A 26653-nucleotide genomic window follows, 5' to 3' on the forward strand; every position below is an offset into this window, starting at 1 on the left:
GTTAATCAGAGATGAGTCATCAAATGTCATTGGGTTTGTAAATTAGATTGAATGATGGTGATGGTGATGAGACATCCATGCGTGGTGAATGCCTACTCTCTGGCTGTGTCTCAAATGGCCCCATATGCTCTATATAGTGCACTACTTTTGACCAGAGTGCTATGGGCCGCTACTATGTCGGGAATAGGGTGCCATTTGGGACGCAGACCCTGTCTGTTTGCAGAGACTTGGGGGATGAGTCGCTCTGCTTAATTACAACACATAAGGAAGTCTGGTCCTAATTATTCACTAATTATTGGATTATTATTAAAAACAAGGCGGCTGTCCGTCTTGGCTCCTGCATGAAACGTAAACGTCCAGTGCACTTGTTGCTCTCACAGACGCTCAGAGTCTCTCTCTATCTCTCTCACACACATGCAGACACACTCCAAACATACAAACACATACACACACACACACACACAGACACACACAAAAACACACTTCATATCTAACATCTAACTGTTGGCGACTACCACCTACCTCTGCGAGAGAAATATGGCAGCCGCATCTGCAAATTAGAAGGAAAGCGTTGTGTTCATTCCAGAATTCTTTGACCCATCCACTTGTATTGATTCAATTTTTATTTATTTTACCTTTCATTTTACCTTTAAATGTGGAAGCAAATGAAGGGATGCTATCGACGATAGGTGTTCATTTATAACATTTGTATGTACAGATGTGTGAACGTCCATTGGACATTAAAGCAGACTTAGATTTACCTACCGAGCTACAGTACGTCAGTTAGATAACATGTGAAATTAGATCGTGATCCGTCCATAAGGGACATCTCTTGGTATAAAGCATCTTTGAATGAGACAACGAGAGACGTTGATCACCATGAAATGATTAGTCTCGCTAGCAGAGAAGTGATTGATATCTGCATTTTCCTCTGTATCCTTTTAATTTGCAAAGAAATAGTACATTTTCTCATGGAGAGAATTGCATTCGCTAGAATTACTGCAGCTTTTAAATCCGAATCCTTTTATCTTTTAACTCTGTACAGACACACCCGCCCCACCCCTGTTCCATTCATAAGTCTCTTAGTGGCATTGCTCTTAAACCCCTTTGGCTCCACCCGCTTTGCCTTCTGTTGAGTGGGACAGGTCACCCGGCCTGCCAGCCTGCAAGGGGTTTCTTTATAAAGGTAATAGGGCAATAGCAGGTCAGAATGAATATGCAGTGCCCTGCCCGCTTAATGCTAGCCTAAAAGCCACTAGAGAGAGACTGCCTGGCCCTTGTTCTTGTGTACAGGTTAATGCTTTTACTGTTGGCTACAGTAAGAGACTGAGAGGCTGAGAGTAGCACAGGCGAGGAAAACGACTAAAGTTTGACTTTGAAGGATAAAGGATGCATCCCAAATGACTCGCTATCCACTATATAGTGTACTACTTTTGACCAGGGCACAATGCGGAATAGGGTGCCATTTCTTTATCTTAATTTACATGAATATGTAAAGTATGTATGTATGTAGTTATTTGGTGTATTTGGATATTCAATGCACGGTAGCTCTAACCCAAACCTAATTTATACCAGCATGTCACCTTTGCAACTACAGGGAAACAAAACTCTAGATCACCTTTACTCCACACACAAAGACAAATGCAAAGCTCTCCCTTGCCCTCCATTTGGCAAATCTGACCACTATCCGGCTGATTCCTGCTTACAAGCAAAAACTCAAACAGGAAGTACCAGTGACATGCTCAATTCGGAAGTGGTCTGATGAAACGGATGCTAAGCTACAGGACTGCTTTGCTAGCACAGACTGGAATATTTTCCCTGAGATTCATACAATGGCATTGAGTAGCAACATCTGTGCTAAGATAAAGACAAGTTACACGTTGTTTGTAACTTGTTTTGTACATAAGTTGCTGCTACCGTCTCTTACCCTCTTACATCTAGATGTTCCGCTAGCGGAACGCCTCGCCAATATCCAATGATAGAGCGTGGCGCGAATTACAAACTCCTCAAATTTTTCAAACATATGACTATTTTACACCATTTTAAAGACTCTCCTTTATCTAACCACATTGTCCGATTTCAAAAAGGCTTTACAACGAAAGCAAAACATTAGATTATGTCAGGAGAGTACCCAGCCAGAAATAATCAGACACCCATTTTTCAAGCTAGCATATAATGTCACAAAAACCAAAACCACAGCTAAATGCAGCACTAACCTTTGATGATCTTCATCAGATGACACTCCTAGGACATTATGTTATACAATACATGCATGTTTTGTTCAATCAAGTTCATATTTATATCAAAAAACAGCTTTTTACATTAGCATGTGACGTTCAGAACTAGCATACCCACCGAAAACTTCCAGTGAATTTACTAAATTACTTATGATAAACAAAAAACATAACAATTATTTTAAGAATTATAGATACAGAACTCCTTTATGCAATCGCGGTGTCCGATTTTAAAATAGCTTTTCGGTGAAAGCACATTTTGCAATATTCTGAGTAGATAGCCCGGCAATCATGGCTAGCTATTTTGACACCCACCAAGTTTAGCACTCACCAAACTCAGATTTACTATAAGAAAAATTGGATTACCTTTGCTGTTCTTCGTCAGAATGCACTCCCAGGACTTCTACTTCAACACCCAATGTTGTTTTGGTTCCAAATAATCCATAGTTATATCCAAATAGCTGCATTCTGTTCTTGCGTTCAAGACACTATCCGAAGGGTGACGCGCCGGCGCGTATCGTGCCAAAAACGTCAAAATATTCCATTACCGTACTTCGAAGCATGTCAAACGCTGTTTAAAATCAATTTTTATGCGATTTTTCTCGTAAAATAGCGATAATATTCCGACCGGGAGACGTTGTATCCGTTCAAAGACTGAAAGAAGTAAAATGGTGTCTTCACATGCACGCGCGCACCCATGTCATTGTTCTCAGATCAACCACTTTCCAAATCCCCTACTGTTTTTCGCCCAGGGACTGCAGAGTCATCATTCCCCGTTCTGGCGCCTTCTGAGAGCCTATGGGAGCCTTAGAAAATGTCACGTTACAGCAGAGATCCTCTATTTTCCATAAAGAGGCTATAGAAGGCCAAGAAATGGTCAGAAAGGACACTTCCTGTATGGAATCTTCTCAGGTTTTGGGCTGCCATATGAGTTCTGTTATACTCACAGACACCATTCAAGAAGTTTTAGAAACTTTAGGGTGTTTTCTATCCAAATAAAACAATTATATGCATATTCTAGTTTCTGGGCAGGAGTAATAACCAGATTAAATTGGGTACGTTTTTTATCCGGCCGTGAAAATACTGCCCCCTATACTAAACAGGTTAAGACCGAAAGAGCTTCTGGACATCAGAACTGCGATTGCTCACCTCAAACTGGATGAAGAGTTATTCTTCAATGAGTCGGACGGGAGGGATATAATACAGACCCCCGACCAGGCCCAGATCCCCATTATTCGCTGGAGAAGGAAACGCAGATTTCGCAGAAAGGGATCAGGTGACTTGTGAGGATCAGGCGACGAGTGGCTAATCTGCCCATGCCTTCCGCCCTGCTAGCTAACGTTCAATCGCTTGAAAATAAATGGGACGAACTGAAAGCATGTTTATCCTGCCAACGGGATACTAAAAGCTGTAATATCTTATGTTTCACCGAGTCATGGCTGAACGACGACCTTAAGAATATACAGGTGACAGGTTATACATTCTTTTGGCAGGACAGAACAGCAGCCTCTGGTAAGACATGGGGCGGGGCCTATGCATCTATGTAAACAACAGCTGGTGCACGATATCTAAGGAAGTCTCAAGGTTTTGCTCGCTTGAGGTAGAGTATCCCATAATAAGCTGTAGACCACACTATCTGTCTACATCCCACCACAGACCGATGCTGGCACTAAAACCGCACTCAATGAGCTGTATACCGCCATTAGCAAACAGGAAAATGCTCATCCAGAGGTGGCGCTCCTAGTGGCCGGGGGCTTTAATGCAGGGAAACTTAAATCAGTTTTACCTAATTTCTATCAGCATGTTAAATGTGCAACCAGAGGAAAAACAATTCTAGACCACCTTTACTCCACACACAGAGACGTGTACGAAGCTCTCCCTCACCTTCCGTTTGGCAAATCTGACCATAATTCTATCTTCCTGATTCCTGCGTACAAGTAAAAATTAAAGCAGGAAGCACCAGTGACACGGTCTATAAAAAGTGGTCAGCTGAAGCAGATGCTAAACTACAGGACTGTTTTGTTAGCAAACAATGGAATATGTTCCGGGATTCTTCCGATGGCATTGAGGAGTACACCACATCAGTCACTAGCTTTATCAATAAGTGCATCGAGGACGTTGTCCCCACAGTGACTGTATGTACATACCCCAACCAGAAGCCATGGATTACAGGCAACATTCACACTGAGCTAAAGAGTAGAGCTGCCGCTTTCAAGGAGCAGGACTCTAACCTGTAAGCTTATAAGAAATTGTGCTATGCCCTCCAACAAACCATCAAACAGGCAAAGCGTCAATACAGGACTAAGATCAAATCGTACTACACCGGCTCCTATGCTCGTCGGACGTGGCAGGGCATACAAACTATTACAGACTACAAAGGGAAGCACAGCCAAGAACTGCCCAGTGACACGAGCTGACCAGACGAGCGAAATAACTGCTATGCACCCTTCGAGGCAAATAACTGGCAAGTGTCTTCACTGATATTTACAACCTCTCCCTGTCTGAGTCTGTGATACCAACATGTTTCAAGGAGACCATAGTCTCTGTGCCCAAGAACACTAAGGTAACCTGCCTAAATGACTACCGACCCGTAGCACTCACGTCTGTAGCCATGAAATGCTTTGAAAGGCTGGTCATGGCTCACATCAACACCATTATCCCAGAAACCCTAGACCCACTCCAATTGGCATACCGCACCAACAGATCCACAGGTCATGCAATCTCTATTGCACTCCACACTGCCCTTTCACACCTGGACAAAAGGAACACCAATGTGAGAATGCTATTCATTGACTACACACCATAGTGCCCACAAAGCTCATCACTAAGCTAAGGTCCCTGGAATTAAACACCTCCCTCTGCAACTGGATCCTGGACTTCCTGATGGGCTACCCCCAGGTGGTAAGGGTAGGTAACAACACATCCTCCACGATGATCCTCAGCACGGGGGCCCCTCAGGGGTGCGTGCTCAGTCCCCTCTTGTACTCCCTGTTCATTCATGACTGCATGGCTAGGCACGACTCCAACACCATCATTAAGTTTGCTGATGGTACAACAGTGGTAGGCCTGATCACCGACAACGATGAGACAGCCTTTAGGGAGTAGGTCAGAGACCTGACCGTGTGGTGCAAGGACAACAACCTCTCCCTCAATGTGATCAAGAAAAAGGAGATAATTGTGGACTACAGGAAAAGGAGGACCGAGCACGCCCACATTCTCATCGAAGGGCTGTAGTGGAGCAGGTTGATAGCTTCAAGTTCCTTGGTGTCCACATCACCAATAAACTAACATGGTCCAAGCACACCAAGACAGTCGTGAAGAGGGCACGACAAAACCTATTCCCCCTCAGGAGACTGAAAAGATTTGGCATGGGTCCTCAGATCCTCAAAATGTTTTACAGCTGCACCATTGAGAGCATCCTGACGGGTTGCATCACTGCTTGGTATGGCAACTGCTCGGCCTCCGACCGCAAGGCACTACAGAGGGTAGTGCGTACAGCCCAGTACATCACAGGGGCCAAGATTCCTGCCATCCATGACCTCTATACCAGGGGGTGTCAGAGGAAGGCCCTAAAAATGATTAAAGACTCCAGCCACCCTAGTCATAGATGGTTCTCTCTGCTACCGCATGGCAAGCGGTACCAGATTGCCAAGTCTACGTCCAAGAGGCTCCTAAATAGCTTCTACCCCAAAGCCATAAGTCTCCTGAACAGCTAATCAAATGGTTGTCTATGCATAGTCACTTTAATAACTCGACCTACATATACATATTACCTCAATTTCCTCGACATAGGTGCTCCCGCACATTGACTCTGTACTTTTACCCCCTGTATATAGCGCTGCTATTTTTATTTACTGCTTCTCTTTAATCATTTGTTATTCTTATCTCTTACTTTTTATAGTATTTTTCTTGAAACTGCATTGTTGGTTAATAAGTAAGCATTTCACTGTAAGGTCTAAAGCTGTTGTATTCGGCGCATGTGAAAATAAAGGAAAGCCGCACACTCTAAGAGCTCAGATGCAAAAATGTAATAACCAACGTTTCGACAGCGAAGCTGTCTTCATCAGGGTATCATCACAAACAAACCTGTTGTATTCGGCGCATGTGACAAATAACATGTGATTTGATTTTGATTTGATTTGAGCTGTCGCTTTCAAGGAGTGGGACAGTAACTCGGACGCTTATAAGAAATCCCGCTATGCCCTCTGACCAACCATCAAACAGGTAAAGTGTCAATCCTACTACACTGGCTCTGACGCTCGTCGAATGTGGCGGGGCTTGCAAACTATCACAGATTAAAAAGGGAAACCCAGCTATCAGCTGCCCAGTGACACGAGCCTACCAGACAAGCTAATGGCTGTCTTCAAGGCAAGCAACACTGAACAGTGCGTGAGCGCTCCAGCTGTTCCCGACGACTGTGTGATCACACTCTCCATAGCTGACACTAACTCAGACGCTTATACTAAATCCCACTATGCCCTCTGACCAACCATCAAACAGGCAAAGTGTCAATAAAGGACAAAGATTGAATCCTAATACACTGGCTCTGATGCTCGTCTGATGTGGCAGGGCTTGGAAACTATCACAGATTACAAAGGAAAACCCAGCTACAAGCTGCCCTGTGACACGAGCCTACCAGACATGCTAAATGCCATCTTCAAGGCAAACAACACTGAAACGTGTGTGAGAGCACCAGCTGTTCCTGACGACTGTGTGATCGCACTCTCCGTAGCTGATGTGAGTAAGACCTTTAAACAGGTTAACATTCACAAGGCCGCATACGGATTACCAGGACGCCTACTCAGAGCATGCGCTGACCAGCTGACAAGTGTCTTCACTGACATTTTCAAATTATCCCTGACCCAGTCTGTAATACCTATATGTTTCAAGCAGACCACCATAGTCCCTGTGCCCATAGTACCTGTGTTTCAAGCAGACCACCATAGTCCCTGTGCCCAAGACTGCCAAGGTAACATGTCTAAAAGACTATCGCCCCATAGCACTCACATCTGTAGCCATTAAATTATTTGAAAGACTGGTTATGGCTTACATAAATACCATCATCCCAGACACTCTGGACCCACTCCAATCACATACCACCCTAACAGATCCACAAATGATATAATCTCAATTGCACTCCACGCTAGACTACAGGTCAGCGTTTAACACCATAGTGCCCTCGAAGCTTATCACTAAGGTAAGGTCCCAGGGACCGAACATCTACCTCTGCACCTGGATCCTGGACTTCCTGATGGGCTGCCCCCATTTGGAAATGGTAAGCAACAACACATCCTCCATGCTGACCCTCAATGTCATGGTCCGAACACACAAACACAGTTGCGAGACGGCACAACAATGCCCAGGAGGCTGAAAAGATTTGGCATGGGCCCTCAGATCCTCAAAATTTTTTACAGCTGCACCATCGAGAGCATCTTGACTGGCTGCATCACCGTTTGATATGGCAACTGACACCGCCTGGTATAAGACATCTATACCAGGTGGTGTCAGAGGAAGGCACAGGAAATTGTGAAAGACTCCAGCCTCCCAAGCCACAGACTGTTCTCTCTGCTAGCGCACGGCAAGCGGTACCAATGCACCAAGTCTGGAACCAACAGGACCCTGAACAGCTTCTTCCCCCAAGCCATAAGACTTCTAAACAGGACATTGAAATAGCTAATCAAATGGCTACACAGACTACCTGCGTTGACCCTAAGGACACACAATAGACTCTACCCTCACACTCACGCATACTTAAACTGACACCCCAACACACACACACACACACACACACACACACCACATAACATGCACACACAAGCATGCTGACGTCACACACACTTTCACACTCACCAAATACGTTGCTGCTACTGTCTATTATCTATCCTGTTGCCTAGTCACTTTACTCCTACCTATATGTACATACAGTTGAAATAGGGAGTTTACATACACCTTAGCCAATTACATTTAAACTTAGTTTTTCACAATTCCTGACATTTAATCCTAGTAAACATTGCCTGTCTTAGGTTAGAATAATAGTTGAGAGAATGATTTTTTTCAGCTTTTATTTTTTTCATCACATTCCGAGTGGGTCAGAACTTTACATGCACTCAATTAGTATTTGGTAGCATTGCCTATAAAGTGTTTAACTTGGGTTAAACGTTTCGGGTAGCCTTCCACAAGCTTCCCACAATAAGTTGGGTGAATTTTGGCCCATTCCTCCTGACAGAGCTGGTGTAACTGAGTCAGGTTTGTAGGCACACGCTTTTTGAGTTCTGCCCACAAATGTTCTATAGGATTGTGGTCAGGGCTTTGTGATGGCCACTCCAATACCTTAACTTTGTTGTTCTTAAGCCATTTTGCCACAACTTTGGAAGTATGCTTGGGGTCATTGTCCATTTGGAAGACCCCATTTGCCACCAAGCTTTAACTTCCTGACTGATGTCTTGAGATGTTGCTTCAATATATTCACATAATTTTCTGTCGTTATGATGCCATCTATTTTGTGAAGTGCATCAGTCCCTCCCGCAGCAAAGCACCCCCCACAACATGATGCTGCCATCCCACGGCTTCACGGTTGGGATGGTGTTCTTCGGCTTGCAAGCCTTCACCTTTTTCCTCCAAACATAACAATGGTCATTATGGCCAAACAGTTCTATTTTTGTTTCATCAGACCAGAGGACATTTCTCCAAAAAGTATGACCTTTGTCCCCATGTGCAGTTGCAAACCGTAGTCTGGCTTTTTTATGGCGATTTTGGAGCAGTGGCTTCTTCCTTGCTGAGCGGCCTTTCAGGTTATGTCGAATTTAGAACTCGTTTTACTGTGGATATAGATACTTTTGTACCTGTTTCCTCCAGCATCTTCACAAGGTCCTTTGCTGTTGTTCTGGGATTGATTTGCACTTTTCGCACCAAAGTACGTTCATCTCTAGGAGAAAGAACGCGTCTCCTTCCTGAGCAGTTTGATGGCTGCGTGGTCCCATGGTGTTTATACTTGCGTACTATTTTTTGTACAGATGAACGTGGTACCTTCAGGCATTTGGAAATTGCTCCCAAGGATGAACCAGACTTGTGGAGATCTACAATTTATTTTCTGAGGTCTTGGCTGATTTCTTTTGATTTTCCTATGATGTCAAGCAAAGAGGCACTGAGTTTGAAGGTAGGCCTTGAAATACATCCACAGGTACACCTACAATTGACTCAAATGATGTCAATTAGCCTATCAGAAGCTTCTAAAGCCATGACATAATTTTCTGGAATTTTCCAAGCTGTTTAAAGGCACAGTCAACTTACTGTATGTAAACTTCTGACTCACTGGAATTGTGATACAGTGAATTATAAGTGAAATAATCTGTCTGTAAATAATTGTTGGAAAAATGACTTGTGTCCTGCACAAAGTAGATGTCCTAACCGACTTGCCAGAACCATAGTTTGTTAACAAGAAATGTGTGGAGTGGTTGAAAAACAAGTTTTGATGACTCCATCCTAAGTGTATATAAACTTCCGACTTCAACTGTAGCTACCTCAAATACCTCGTACCCATGCACATCAACTTGGTACTGGTACTCCCTGTATATATAGCCATGTTATTTTTACTCCAGCCCATCTGGCATATGCTGAATTGCCCTATGGCCAGTCCCTTTCTGTGATTAGCAATAATGCCACGGTACTGCCAGCAGCTGGTTTAAGGCCAAAGGGATGAAACAAAGTGAGAGACAATGTGGGCGAAAGAGAACAAAAGAAAGGGGTGGAGAGAGAGGCTGAATATGAAACTGTAAAAATAGCATCCCAGCTGTTCCAAAAGTTGATTAATAGTCCTAATTGGGGAAAGAGAAGGGCTGATTGTGCGCTGAGCTAATATCCTCAAATGTCTCACCTCGCCGAAATGACTATTCCCTTGATAGCCAGCTACTGCTACAGGTTGCGTCCCCATTTACAGCCTATTCCCTATATAGTGCCCTACGTTTGACCAGGACCTATAGGGCTCTGGTCAAAAGTGGTGCACTATTAATGGAAAAGGGTGCCTAGAGACGTGCCATGTGTTCCTAGCCTTGTCATCCTGTTTGTTATGAATGCCTGTTGTCAAGTTACTTCTTCACCGGGGCTCGCTCCCAATCTTGACTGATGGCTGATCGCAGGGCTCCCCCGTGGCAGCAGCGCAACAAATGCTACAGTACCCGTTCATTATAATGGTTATTTTCTGGATTAATTTTGCTGTTTGTTTATAGTGCATGGAAATTGGAATCAGAGGAACAGCTGTTTCATATCAAGACAGATGGCTCGTTGATTAGCCTTTCGAGAGATGCAAAATCGCTGTTGTCTATAAACTAAAGTGTATGTGTTATTTTGTTCTATACATTCTACAGTAGATCAAGGTAAGTGTTGATCTTTGCATTCTATCGCCTGGTAACAAGCACAAAATGATGATTTAGGTTGGTATCAGTTATTCTGTTAGTGTTTCACTTCCGACAGTTAACAATGAGCACAAAAAGACAATTCAAGTCGAAAAATATAGTATAGCTGTTTAACTTACAAATGCTTCCATAGTGACAAGTCACAGTATCTAGCTGACTGACAATGACAATGGCCCCCACACTGCTGTCAGCGTGACAGGTATGGTGTCAAACGGTCAGTCGTTAACTCTGTCAGCAGTCGTTTTGCCCTCCACTGACTCTCCCCCCGTCACTCGCTTGGGCTCCATCGCCGCCTGATTACCCTGTGGCGTTGCATCTACGGGCGGCGTTCTTGAGGCCTGACCACGGGGACCCGGGCCTGTCACCAGAAATGACTGATAAGAAAGGGAAGGAGGGTGGCTGATAGACTAGCTCACAACACTTTTAAAGGCCCAATGCAGCTTTTTTTATTTAAATATCAAATCATTTCTGGGTAACAGTTAAGTACACTACATCACCAAAAGTATGTGGACACCCTTTCAAATGAGTGGATTAAGCTATTTTAGCCACACCCGTTGCTGACAGGTGTATAAAATCGAGCACACAGCCATGCTATCTCCAATCTACATTGGCAGTAAAATGGCCTTACTGAAGAGCTTAGTGACTTTCAACGTGGCATGACAATATGATGCCACCTTTCCAACAAGTCAGTTCATCAAATATCTGTCCTGATAGAGCTGCCCTGGTCAAATGTGACGTGGAAACGTCTAGGAATGACAATGGCTCAGCCGCGAAGTGGTAAGCCACACAAGCTCACATAACGGGATCGCTGAGTGCTGAAGCGCGTAGCGCGTAAAAATCGGCTACTCGGTTGCAACACTCACTACCGAATTCCAAACTGCCTCTGGAAGCAACCTGAGCACAATCACTGTTCATTGTGACCTTCATGCAATGGGGTTCCATTGCCGAGCAGCCGCACACAATCCTGAAATCAACATGCGCAATGCCAAGCGTTGGCTGGAGTGGTGTAAAGCTCACTGCCATTGGACTCTGGAGCAGTGGAAACATGTTCTCTGGAGTGATGTCTCTGGAGTGATGAATCACTATTCACCATCAGGCAATCCGATGGATGATTCTAGGTTTGACCTGCACAGAGCCCTGACCTCAACCCCATCGAACATCTTTGGGATGAATTGGAACGCCAACTGAGAGCTAGGCCTAATCGCCCACCATCTGTGCCCGACCTCACTAATGCTCTTGTGGCTGAATGGAAGCAAGTGCCCGGAGCAAATCAAATCAAATCACATTTATTTATATAGCCCTTCTTACATCAGCTGATATCACAAAGTGCTGTACAGAAACCCAGCCTAAAACCCCAAACAGCAAGCAATGCAGGTGTAGAAGCACGGTGGCTAGGAAAAACTCCCTAGAAAGGCCAAAACCTAGGAAGAAACCTAGAGAGGAACCAGGCTATGAGGGGTGGCCAGTCCTCTTCTGGCTGTGCCGGGTGGAGATTATAACAGCTAGATGTTCAAATGTTCATAAATGACCAGCATTGTCAAATAATAATAATCATAGTAGTTGTCGAGGGTGCAACAAGTCAGTAACACGAGTAAGTGTCAGTTGGCTTTTTCATAGCCGATCTTTGAGAGTATCTCTACCGCTCCTGCTGTCTCTAGAGAGTTGAAAACAGCAGGTCTGGGACAGGTAGCACGTCCGGTGAATAGGTCAGGGTTCCAGCAGGTCTGGGACAACAGGTCTGGGACAGGTAGCACGTCCGGTGAACAGGTCAGGGTTCCATAGCTGCAGGCAGAACAGTTGGAACTGGAGCAGCAGCACGGCCAGGTGAACTGGGGACAGCAAGGAGTCATCAAGCCAGGTAGTCCTGAGGCATGGTCCTAGGGCTCAGGTCCTCCGAGAGAGAGAAAGAAATGTTCCAACATCTAGTGGAAAGCTTTCCCAGAAGAGTTGAAGCTGTAGTAAAGGGGGGACCAACTCCATATTAGTACTCATGATTTTGGAATGAGATGTTTGACGAGCAGGTGTTCACATACTTTTGTTCATGTAGTGTACATTACTGTTATAGATTTCCATTAAAATGGCAAAAATAGCTTTTTAGCAAAAAAATATTTCTCAAGACTGTCTGGGAGTGGTCTGAGTGGGGAGGGGAAAACTGAAAATTAGCTGTTATTGGCAGAGAGGTCTGGAAGTCTCCTTTTATTGGTCTGTTAACCAGTTTACCGCATGGTGATGTCAGCATGGAAAGCCGAAACTCCCACCCATGCAAACTTCCTGTGTAGATTGTATTTTCAACTAGCAACTATTAGGAAATAACACTGATCACATTTTTTTCACACATTTACAGTGTTAGTTTCATCAGCTGTTGTACAATATGATATAAAACACAGGGAAAACAACATTTTGATTGCACTGGGCCTTTAATGTCAGCACTCATTATGGACTGCTGGAAAATCCATCTCCAGCCATCATCTACTGTCCTGCACCTTGCTGGTCCACATGCTGTATGTATTGTCAGCCATGCTGCACCTATCTAGTCTACATCAGCTGCGCCCAAGCCATTAACTGATATGGTGTTATTACACATCCTGCATACATGTTTGGGTGAATAGGACTATTGGTGAGTTCAGGCACAGTGTAGGTGCTGTAGTAACTAGCCAGTGGGGCAATTTACCATAAAAAACCTTTCTAGAAAGACTGCACAGGCAGACACATTCCAAACCAAGACTTTCCAGTGTCCTCATTGGATGGTTATCCTCAAGCCCACTCGTATTGCCACACTTGTTGCTTGGGCTGTTACTCCTCTCTATTTTTACTAATTATTTGCCACTTGTCTTACAAAGAGCTAAAATGACTGTGAATGCTGATGATTGCACACTCTACAAATCAGCACCTACAGCCAGTGAGCTCACTGAGACTCATAGCAAGGAGTTACAGTCAGTGTCGGAATGGGTAATTAACAATAAACTGGCTCAAAGCATCTTAGACCTACAGGAAACCTCAACTGGAGATGTGCATAAAGGTTGTGACACTTGAACAACTTAAACTCCCAGGAGTAACATTTCATGGTCCGTTATCATGATCGAGTCATATTGACAAAGCTGTTGTGAAGATGGGGTGAGGTATGTCTGTTATAAAAAAAATATATATATGTTCTGTGTTTTTGACACAAAGATCAACTGTGCTAGTTGTTCAGGCTGTGATCCTGTCCCGTCTTGATTACTGTCCGCTAGTATGGTCAGGTGCAGCAAAGAAAGACCTAGCCAAGCTGCGGATGGCTAAAAACAAAGCAGCACGCCTTGCCTGCACACACAGAACTAACATCAACAACACGCATGATAGTCATTCGTGGTTGAGGACAAATTGACTACTTCTCTTCTAGTCTTTTAAAGAAACATGTATGTGTTGAAAAGGCCTAATCATTTGTATAATATATTTGCAGACACTTCAAACAGACATACATAACCCCCCAGACACGCTGCTATGGGTTTCTTCACAGTACCCAAACCAAAAACAGATGTAATGTGTTGTTCAGTTACTGTATGTATAGAGCCATGCCATCATGGAACGCTCTTCCACCAGGTCCCTTCCCCTCTGGAATGATTTATGCTTATTCAGAGCCATATCCCTGTAATGCTCAGAGTCAAGTGTTATTGAAGTGTTGTGGTTGCAGGTTCACCTGCCTCATCTAAAGCCTATTCTTTTGGGGTGTTGCTGTAGGCCAGCAAGTACTAACAGTCGGTATCTAAATAATGTGTGTGAAATGCTTGATAGTGTTTGTGATGTAAACAGAGAGGTCTACTTTCTTGGGGACCTTAATAAATACTGTTTTTCATGAAGATGTCCGCTCAAGAGGAAGCTTCGCACTGTAACCAGTGCCTGTAATCTGGTTCAGGTTATTAATCAACCTACAAGGGTGTTTAAAAACACTACATGAACAAGATCATCCACATGTATTGATCACATTCTTACTAATAATATAGAACTATAGTGGCTATATCCAAGAAATCCAAAGTTACAAAAGCTGGGCCTAAAACAGTGTATAAGAGTTTTCTACAACAATACAAAGGATTTTGCTGTGACTCTTATGTGGATGATGTTAAAAATATGTCTTGGTCTGATGTGATTAATGAGGAGCATCCAGATGCTGCAATTGATGAATTTATGAAATTGCTTCTTCCAATTATTGACAAACATGCACCTGTTAAGAAACGGACTGTTAAAACTGTAAAGGCTCCATGGATTGATGAGGAATTGAAAAACTGCATGGTTGAAAGGGATGGGGCAAAAGGAGTAGCAGTAAGTCTGGCTGCACATCTGACTGCAAATTGAGAAATGATGTGACTAAACTGAACAAAAAACAAGGACAAACTGTATTATGAATTATTATTATTATTAGATTAATGATATAATCATGATATCATTGAGTAGTTTAAATTAAATTATGGACAGAAAGACAAATTAAACTCCATCTTTTATTGAATCAGATGGCTTATTCATCACCAAACATTTGACGTTGCCAATTATTTTAATGGTTATTTCATTGGCAAAGTGGGCAAACGTAGGCAGGAAATGCCAATAACGAACAGTGAGCCATTGTATTCATGCATAAAACAAATAATAAAACAAATAATGAAAGAATACATACAAAGTTTGAATTTTGTAAAGTTAGTGTGGGAGAGGTGGACAAATGATTGTTATCCATCAATAATGACACACCTCCTGGCATTGACAACTTAGATGGAAAGCTACTGAGGATGCTAGCTGACTCTATAGGCACTCCTATCTGTCATATATTTAATCTGAGCCTAAAGGAAAGTGTTTGTCCTGGATGGAAGCCAAAGTCATTCCGCTACCCAAGAGTGGCAAAGAGGCCTTTACTGGTTCTAACAGCAGACCTATCAGCTTGCTACCCAGCTCTTAGCAAACTGTTGAACAAAATTATGTTTGACCAAATACAATACTATTTTTCTAATTAATTAACAACAAACTTTCAGCATGCTTATAGAGAAGGGCATTCAACATGATTGGTTGAAAGAAATTCATAATAAGACGATTGTGGGAGCTTCTTTTTGTTAGATTTCAATGCAGCCTTTGATATTATTGACCATAACATGTTTTTGAGAAAATGTACAGTGGGGGAAAAAAGTATTTGATCCCCTGCTGATTTTGTACGTTTGCCCACTGACAAAGAAAGGATCAGTCTATAATTTTAATGTTAGGTTTATTTGAACAGTGAGAGACAGAATAACAACAAAAATATCCAGAAAAACGCATGTCAGAAATGTTATGAATTGATTTGCATTTTAATGAGGGAAATAAGTATTTGACCCCCTCTCAATCAGAAAGATTTCTGTCTCCCAGGTGACTTTTATACAGGTAACGAGCTGAGATTAGGAGCACACTCTTAAAGGGAGTGCTCCTAACCGCAGCTTGTTACCTGTATAAAAGACACCTGTCCACAGAAGCAATCAATCAATCAGATTCCAAACTCTCCACCATGGCCAAGACCAAAGAGCTCTCCAAGGATGTCAAGGACAAGATTGTAGACCTACACAAGGCTGGAATGGGCTACAAGACCATCGCCAAGCAGCTTGGTGAAAAGGTGACAATATTTGGTGCGATTATTCGCAAATGGAAGAAACACAAAATAACTGTCAATATCCCTCGGCCTGGGGCTCCATGCAAGATCTCACCTCGTGGAGTTGCAATGATCATGAGAACGGTGAGGAATCAGCCCAGAACTACATGGGAGGATCTTGTCAATGATCTCAAGGCAGCTGGGACCATAGTCACCAAGAAAACAATTGGTAACACACTACGCTGTGAAGGACTGAAATCCTGCAGCGCCCGCAAGGTCCCCCTGCTCAAGAATACATATACATGACCGTCTGAAGTTTGCCAATGAACATCTGAATGACTCAGAGGACAACTGGTGAAAGTGTTGTGGTCAGATGAGACCAAACTGGAGCTCTTTGGCATCAACTCAACTCGCCATGTTTGGAGGAGGAGGAATGCTGCCTCTGTCCCCAAGAACATCATCTCCACCGTCAAACATGGAGGTGGAATCATTATGCTTTGGGGGTGTTTTTCTGCTAAGGGGACAGGACAACTTCACCGCATCAAAGGGACGATGGACGGGGCCATGTACCGTCAAATCTTGGGTGAGAACCTCCTTCCCTCAGCCAGGGCATTGAAAATGGGTCGTGGATGGGTATTCCAGCATGACAATGACCCAAAACACACGGCCAAGGCAACAAAGGAGTGGCTCAAGAAGAAGCACATTAAGGTCCTGGAGTGGCCTAGCCAGTCTCCAGACCTTAATCCCATAGAAAATCTGTGGAGGGAGGTGAAGGTTTGAGTTGCCAAACGTCAGCCTCTAAACCTTAATGACTTGGAGAAGATCTGCAAGGAGGAGTGGGACAAAATCTCTCCTGAGATGTGTGCAAACCTGGTGGCCAACTACAAGAAACGTCTGACCTCTGTGATTGCCAACAAGGGTTTTGCCACCAAGTACTAATCATGTTTTGCAGAGGGGTCAAATACTTATTTCCCTCATTAAAATGAAATCATTTTATTACATTTTTGATATGCGTTTTTCTGGATTTTTTTGTTGTTATTCTGTCTCTCACTGTTCAAATAAACCTACTATTAAAATTATAGACTGATCATTTCTTTGTAAGTGGGCAAATGTACAAAATCAGCAGGGAATCAAATACTTTTTTCCCCCACTGTATGTGTTATGGCTTTTCAACCTATGCCATATTGTGGATTCAGAGCTATCTGTCTAATATAACTCAGAGGGTTTTCTTTAATGGAAGCTTCTCTAATGTCAAACATGTAAAGTGTAGCACACCGCAGGGCAGCTCCTCAGGCCCTCTACTCTTTTCTATTTTTTACTAATGACCCGCTACTGGCATTAAACAAAGCATGTGTATCCATGTATGCTGATGATTCAACCATATACTCGTCAACAACCACAGCTAATGAAGTCACTGAACCCTTAACAAAGATTTGCAGTCAGTTTTGGAATGGGTGGCCAATAATAAACTGGTCCTGAACAACTGTAAAACTAAGAGCATCGTATTTGGTACAAATCATTCCCTACGTTCTAGACCTCAGCTGAATCTAGCAATAAATGGTGAGGCTGTTGAACATGTTGAGGAGACTAAATTACTTGGCGTTACCTTAGATTGTAAACTGTCATAGTCAAAACATATAGATTCAATGGTTGTAAAGAGGGGGAGAAGTCTGTCCATAATAAGGAGATGCTCTGCATTTTTGACACCACACTCCACTAAGCAAGTCCTGCAGGCTCTAGTTTCGTCTTATTTTGATTATTGTCCGGTCATATTGTCAAGTGCCGCAAAGAAAGACCTAGTTAAGCTGCGGCTGGCCCAGAACAGAGTGGCACGTCTTGCTCTTCATTGTAATCAGAGGGCTAATAGAAATACTATGCTTGCCAGTCACTCTTTGTTAAGAGTTGAGGAAAGACTGACAACATCACTTCTTGTTTTTATGAGAAACTTAAAAAAATCTAAAAAAATGTGTTTGAATAGTCAGCTTACACACAACACTGACACATACACTTACCCCACCAGACATGCAACCATGGGTCTTTTCACAGTCGCCAGGACCAGAACAAATTCAAGGAAACATACAGTATTTTACAGATTAGTATACAAAGTAGTATACAGCCATTAGCGCATGGAACTACCTTTCATCTCATATAGCGCAAGTGAACAGCATGCCTGGTTTAAAAAACAAATAAAGCAACACCTCACGGCATAACGCCTCTCCCCCTTGAGATCTAGTTGTTGTGTGTATGTACTGACATGTATGTTTAACCGATCGATGCACACACACGCACACTACATGTTTATGTTTTTAAATGTATGTAAACTGTAAAGTCTTTTCTCTGATTATTTATTGTTTTTGTTATGTGTCGGACCCAGGTAAGACTAGCTGTCGCCGTTGGCGGCTAGTGGGAATCATAATAAATAAAACAAAAATCCTCCTCTTCTCTCATTTCTCATCCCCCCCTCCCCTCGTCCTATCCTCCTACCGCAGTTCCCTGATATCAAATATATGAGCACTATTACTTAATTTTCATTTGCACAGGCTGTTTTGTCTCTCTCTGTGGCGCCCTGGACGTTTATCCTTATGATTGCTCCTGACATTTTAATAAGAAACTTTCTGCCACTGACCCCCTCGGCCACACACACACACACACACACACACACACACACACACACACACACACACACACACACACACACACACACACTCAGCTCCTGCCATCTGCACTGAATCACAAGTGAGACGGGGGAACGGGGGAATACGACTCCAAACCACCCCGCCAATGTTTTCCCTTTCATAATTGGATTCTCTATTTTCTTCCTTATAATTGCATATTTGTTTTTAGCTTTTTTGATGTACTTTATTTCTCTTGTCGTAAACAAACGGGGAACAGGGGTAGGGTTGGGGGGGGGGCAAGGGGGTGGGCGGTGGGGGGTAAAGTAAATCATCACCAATGTAAAAATCTGCATTCCTCGCGCCGACCTCTTACATAACACTGATGAGTCAAACATTCTGCATCGCATTGAAGACACACACACACTCTCTCTCACACACACACACACACACACACACACAAATGCACACACACATGCCGTACACAATTGCACACACACACACACACACACACACACACACAAACAGGCACACACACACACACACACACACACACACACACACACACACACACACACACACACAGGTGATCTTTGCGACAGTTCTCTCCATCAGACATCTGTTTTGTTGTGTCAGAGCCGGTGTCTAATTCAGAAAACAAACAGAGTTTCTCTCCACCATTAAAAAAGGAAATGTGTAAAGCAAACGCTAATCTCCATCTTTGAAGATCACATGGCCCTCTGCTTATCTGCAAACAGCCCAACGGATATTCATCTCTCCCAGGTTTGTTGGTTAACTAAATGTGCCATCCAAATGATTTCACAGCATTCCTTTCAACAATTTTATCCAGCGTTAGAGTTAGGTGTGAATCGAACGTTTAACTGGGCTTCTAACTCGATGTGTGGATGACAAGATAGAAGAAAGGTAGAGGATTAGACAGAGAAGAAGGGGAAGAGAGGAAGGGGAGAGAACAGGTATTTCATAATACGTCAAACTTTTTGGGAGACGCTCAAAGCAATTTGAGCTAAAGAACTCCTTCTCTCTTTTTGGTGTTTCCAATTTTCCACTCGCTGTTTTCGTAGTCTGAACAGGAGAAATCACAGGCACACTCCACTCTTTTTTCCTTTCCAATTTACCAGCAAAATTACATGACTCTAGCTCAGATTCCATCTACTACACAATAGACATCATAGTATTCAAGGGAAGGCAGACTGGAGTCACTGCAATTGTGTTTTATCAGTATCACCCATTTCATATGATGATATGACATCAGGACATAGGTCAAAGGTGTCTAATGGACCAATAACCTTTTCACAATACTAAACTGAGTCCGAGATACCATAGTTGATGCTGGAAAAGACAATATGAAAAATAAAATATATCCGAGACAGAACGGTACAGTTCAGTTTAAGTTGGCACGACAGTGTGATAGAGTCAGCGTAGTCCAATGACTCTGGCATTTATACCGACATAACTTCCAACACCAACTCATCTCTACGGTGATACCATGATACCAGGCGTGATATTTTACTTTAATTATCCAAATGTACAATGATATACAGTGTACCATCATTTTGGCAATCACAGTAGTAGAGTCGAAGTAGTACTAGAGTAGTAGAGTAGTAGTGGAATAGTAGTACAGTTGTAGTGCCTTCTCCAAATAACTTATGAGGAGGACTGGTAGTGAAATACAGGAGGAGGGTTGGATTGAAAGAGAGTGCAGAGGAGAGCAAGAGAGAGATGGGGGAGAGGGAGAAAGAGACATTCAATCATTTTGGTAATTAACGTGTAATCTATTGTAACTTTGGTCATTTATACTTGAATAACTTTAGAAAATATATTAATATATGGATCTGTGTCCATATTGTCTATGAGTTTCTAGTGGATAGACGATATGGTTCAGGAGAAAATAGCTTAATAATGAGAAAAACATGTAATCAGCAATGCCATTATTTTCAATTAACTCTGCAACTTTTATTGACTTTTTTCACAACTGCCACAAGTTTGGTGCCAAAACATTAACAACAAAGACACAATGACATAGTAAAATGAATAAAAGTGGAAACCATTATATTAAACACAAATGCTGTTCACTAAGTTGATTCTTTATATTTCGGATAATGTTTTACAGCTTTGTCATTCTATTTTTGTATCATCTTATTTGATTATTTAATGTTTTTTTTGTACATGTGATAAGGCCACACGGAGGGCCAGAGATAATTACAGACACCTATGATAATCTGGAGTACCCAAAAGGCCACTAGTTGGAATACATTCCCCTCAAAACTTGAAAGTTACCAAAATTCTGGTAGTTTACTGGTAAACCTCGAAAGTTACCTGTAATATGCCCTGCCTTTGCAACCTTACATAGAACAAGAGAGTGCAGATGGACAAGAGAGAGAGGGAGAGAGGGAGAGAGAGAGAGAGAGAGAGAGAGAGAGAGAGAGATATGGCTGAAAGATTTAAGTGGGAGTCCTGTGGGGTTCGGGCATTGGAATGCTGATGGTGCAGAGAGGAGAGAAGGAGAGAAAGAGGAGGAAAATCACTCTACTGTATCATCCCTTCTTCTTTCAGTCTCAGTCTAACACCTCAACATCACTTTTAGGCATTGCTCAATACTACACTGCTCAAAAAAATAAAGGGAACACTTAAACAACACAATGTAACTCCAAGTCAATCACACTTCTGTGAAATCAAACTGTCCACTTAGGAAGCAACACTGATTGACAATACATTTCACATGCTGTTGTGCAAATGGAATAGACAACAGGTGGAAATTATAGGCAATTAGCAAGACACCCCCAATAAAGGAGTGGTTCTGCAGGTGGGGACCACAGACCACTTCTCAGTTCCTATGCTTCCTGGCTGATGTTTTGGTCACTTTTGAATGCTGGCGGTGCTTTCACTCTAGTGGTAGCATGAGACGGAGTCTACAACCCACACAAGTGGCTCAGGTAGTGCAGCTCATCCAGGATGGCACATCAATGCGAGCTGTGGCAAGAAGGTTTGCTGTGTCTGTCAGCGTAATGTCCAGAGCATGGAGGCGCTACCAGGAGACAGGCCAGTACATCAGGAGACGTGGAGCAGGCCGTAGGAGGGCAACAACCCAGCAGCAGGACCGCTACCTCCGCCTTTGTGCAAGGAGGAGCAGGAGGAGCACTGCCAGAGCCCTGCAAAATGACCTCCAGCAGGCCACAAATGTGCATGTGTCTGCTCAAACTGTCAGAAACAGACTTCATGAGGGTGGTATGAGGGCCCGACGTCCACGGGTGGGGGTTGTGCTTACAGCCCAACACCGTGCAGGACGTTTGGCATTTGCCAGAGAAGACCAAGATTGGCAAATTCCAGCATGACCCATTTGGCGGTGGGTCAGTCATGGTGTGGGGTGGCATTTCTTTGGGGGGGCGCACAGCCCTCCATGTGCTTGCCAGAGGTAGCCTGACTGCCATTAGGTACCGAGATGAGGTCATACAGGCACGTGGGGGCCACACACACTACTGAGCCTCATTTTGACTTGTTTTAAGGACATTACATCAAAGTTGGATCAGCCTGTAGTGTGGTTTTCCACTTTAATTTTGAGTGTGACTCCAAATCCAGACCTCCATGGGTTGATAAATTGGATTTCCATTGATTATTTTTGTGTGATTTTGTTGTCAGCACATTCAACTATGTAAAGAAAAAAGTATTTAATAAGATTATTTCATTCATTCAGATCTAGGATGTGTTATTTTAGTGTTCCCTTTATTTTTTTGAACAGTATATTTCATCTAACATGTACTAATTAACATGCATATTATAACATCAAGTGGCAGTTTCCTGGACACAGATTCAGTCTAATCCTGAACAAAATTCCTATGGATACTCTCCATTTTCAGTCCAAAGTTAGGCTTACTCTGTGTTTGGGACTCTGCCCCTATGTTTACAGATATATATGGCAGAGTATGTTTATTCCAACATGATATATACATTGTATGGTTTATATACAGATAAGTGATGAAATATATTCAATCAGACTCAAGCCTATAGCCCACTGACAATGGGAAAAGTCCTGAAAATCAAAAACACTTATTAAAGACTATTAACGAGGAGACTAAAGTTCATTAAAAGTCATAGATTAGATTATTGGCACAGGGGGAGATGGATCATTAACTAGGAGAGCACTCCCATCTCTCTCCGAATTTCATGCTCAGGTACCCCGCAACCCAAATGAACATGGCACATTGATTGCAATACGGAAGAAGTCTCTTTCCTAACACTTTTCCTCGAACAAATGGCCGTGTGTCAAGCACAGTGTAGAAAAAAAATTTGCAGTGTGAAACCAAATCTGAACTTCTCATGGGACACAAGAACCGCCACAGGCCAACGGCCACTGACGTTTGATTTTGTCAATTGAAAATAATCTGCCCCCTAAAAAAAGCTATGTCCTGCTCCTTCCCTGACTTTTCCTAAATGTTCATTTGTCCCGAATTTTGAAATCACAAACAGAAATGTATTTAGAGTCTTTTGGCCTGTTTTTTTCCCCCACACCTATTCCTAACCCTCCAAGACAATGTGCTGTAGGATGCTGGTACGCAGCCAGGCGCTAAAGCATCTCTCTCTCTCTCCTCGCTGAATGAATGACAAATGAATGAATGGGTGATAATTGTGCACCTTACCTCACAATTGAATTTAAATGAGGCCTAACTGAATGATAAGGAGGGTGAAGAGGTTGATTTAATTTAGAACAGCAACAGTGTAATGATGAGTTTGTGTTATGCCTATTTAATCAGCAGCAAATAATTTGACCACTCGCCTTGGGGGTTGATACCATTCTGTTTTTATGTTTCACTTTGTAAAAATAAGCTGTTATGGGACTGTTTGATTTACTTTAACTCTATTACTAATCAAATGTATTGTAAGGCGAAGACAAAAACATGCTTACGTGTGGCAGTAGGCATTTAGAATAATGCAAAACATATCCTTGACTCTATCCAGCGAAGCAAACAATGCCAGCCCGCTGAATGAACGACAAATGGATGTAATGGACGATAATTGTGCAAGTTACTTCACAATCAAATCTAAATGAGGCCTAACTGAATGATGAGGAAGGTGAAGAAGTTGATTTAATTTAGAACAGCGATAGTGTAATGAGGAGTTTGTTATGCCTGTTTATCAACATTGGCAATCATGTTAATAATTCATAATTCAATAATTCATAATTCATCCTTTCCAATTGTTCATGCACTGGTGCTTTTGTTTAGGAATACAGCAAATCATTTCACCTGTGACCTGGCTGGTTATATTATTATCATTATCTTTTTTCACTTCTACTTTGTCGAACGAAGATGTAGCTGGACTTTCTTAATAACTTTAACTTCATTACTAATCGAATCTACAAATCTAGTTGATCAAATGGCTTACACTGTAATGTTTTTACTGGAAGGGAAACAAAACTAGGCTATAGGCCTATGTTTCTTCTAGAACTTTGTAGAGTTATACGAAACACATCCTTGACTCTGTCTGAACAAATAACTATTGTTCTTATTCTTTTTTTTTGTTTTTTTTGTATTGATTTATTTTCCGTCAATATTTCTTCCATGCAATTAATCCTTGATTGTAGTTGAATAAACTATTTACCTAGTATCGGTGCTTATGTTTGCAGCACCTTGCGGGTTGATAAGCGTCATATGCTAAAAGGGCCGCCCGGCAACGTTCTCTAGCGGTACTTATAGGCTGAAAGGCCAGGTGGTTGTAGTGTTAATACATTTCTCACCTATTGAACACAGCACAGGATTTTGGCTAAAGCTGGGTTGCTTATGTAGGCCTGTCATGTCCTACAGCTCTTGGCCGGCTTCTAGTATGTCTCCCAAATGGATCCCTATTCCCTATGCCATGCACTACTTTTGACCGGTAGTGCAGCAAAATATCAATTTTGGAGGCAGACTCCTAGTCTCCCCTCAAAGAACCAGAGTGATGGATTAAACCTCCACAAGCCATAATTCATCATTACTGTCCCTCCACTGTGGCTTGGCAGTTAAGATTTTAATTGGTCGGTGGAGGGGTGAGTGTGTGAGTTTCACTGTCTGATGTGTGTGTGCGCGCGCGTTCGTGCGTGCGTGCGTGTGTGAATGCACTTGACTGACTGATGATTATTGCTGGTTAGGAGCCAAACGCCCTTGTCAATCACCGGCACCCCCATATCTCCCTCGCTGCCCCTCTAAATCTGTAGTTCTTTAACATTAGGAACGTGGTGCAATAATGTTTTCTTTATAGCCTAATTATGAACGATGGCATCAGAAACTTAAGTGAAGTCCCCACCGTAGTTGCTCATTCATTCAAATGGCTTCAGTCTGATAGTCGTGAAATTAAACTTCACAAGACTAGTCAATTGACTCCTTTGAGCCGCTACTCCAAAGACATTTAACTGGATGAGAGTTTGTGTGTGTGTGTGTGTGTGTGTGTGTGTGTGTGTGTGTGTGTGTGTGTGTGTGTGTGTGCGTCTGTCCTTCCTTCCGAGTGTGTTTGCGTGCTTGCTTGCCTCTGTTAGCCTCCAAGGGTCCATATGCCCAAGTCCTTCTCTTAGTAAGATAAAGCACATGTCTACTGTCATTGTGCTGACTCTATACCCACTAGTCTGTTTCACTGTCCGATATGAAGAGACTGAATACCATCAGTGTCCATTTAGCAGGGGAAAAGACTGTGTTCCTTGCCAGTTTGGCAAAACGATTCCATAAACAAATATATAAGTCGCAAAGTGCTGCCCTCGTAAAAGGTCTCATGGGGAAAATAACACCTCGCGGGCAGCCATTTTACTATTTTACGATCCCCTGCTGCTGCTGATCCTCTCTTTCTGTTTGCTCATCTCCCCCTCTCTCTGTCTCTCTCTGTCTCTCTGTCCCTCTCCCCTCGCTCTCTCTCTCTTTCTCACTCTCTCTTCCCTCCCTTTCCTCCCTCTCTCCCTCTTCCCCTCCCACCTCTCCCCCTCGCTCTCTCTCTCTCTCTCTCTCTCTCTCCACCCCCGCTCTCAATTCAATGATAAATATGTTATACTTCATTGGCATGGAAAGTTAAAACGCTTAGCAAACACGAAGTTAAGCACACTCTGTCCCTCTCTCTCCAGTTGAGGAAGGCGGTGATGGACCACATCTCAGACTCGTTCCTGGAGACCAACGTGCCGCTGTTGGTGCTCATCGAGGCGGCCAAGAGTGGCAACGAGAAGGAGGTCAAGGAGTACGCGCAGGTGTTCCGCGAACACGCCAACAAGCTGGTCGAGGTAAGTCACAATTTCCCCCCTTGTCCCCCCCGGGTCTTTCTCGCCATGCCACACACCCAATCTCCCTTCCTTATTTCCCCTTGTACTGCAGAGCCGTGATGTGCTTATCTGAGACACCACATGGACGTATAGGATGTCAATACTGCATTCCCAGACAGTACATGAGAGAGAGCAGGAAAATGTCAAGGAAGCTTCCACCTAGCTACTGCAGCTCAAAATGCAACTGCGTTGGTCAGTAATGTTTGCTAGTCAGAGTTCAAAAGGTCACAGTCAGAAGATAATTCTTATTGTATTACTATGTATACGTTACCAGTAGAAAGCCCCACTGTCATGACATTGAATGAGAGAGCTATAAGCAGACATATGAGGTGCCGTCTTCACATACCTTAGATATGTTGGCTATAGCAGAGAAAGTGGGTGGCGGAAGGAGAGTTTGAACCACTGACTGCAGGAGCATATGTGGCCCAGGGTCAGCAGCACTAGCACTAGACCAGCCCCATGCACACCTTGATGCAGCCTTGATCTAGTAAGGAACAGACACCTTTGTTTGATGTATGGTCACACAA

The 26653-nt window shown here is 43.1% G+C and overlaps 1 protein-coding gene across 1 annotated transcript in view; it reads left to right on the top strand.

Annotated features, from left to right (window-relative positions):
* The window catches only part of LOC106602757 (catenin alpha-2), a 672188-nt gene that overhangs the window by 522647 nt on the left and 122888 nt on the right, over window positions 1-26653 (top strand). Inside the window, exon 9 of the mRNA XM_014195596.3 lies at window positions 25935-26087. Coding sequence (XP_014051071.2) covers window positions 25935-26087 — 153 coding nt within the window. The remainder of the gene's footprint in view (window positions 1-25934; window positions 26088-26653) is intronic.

Source organism: Salmo salar, chromosome 04 (genome assembly GCF_965601325.2).
Source record: "Salmo salar chromosome 04, fSalSal1, whole genome shotgun sequence".
NCBI lineage: Eukaryota > Metazoa > Chordata > Actinopteri > Salmoniformes > Salmonidae > Salmo > Salmo salar.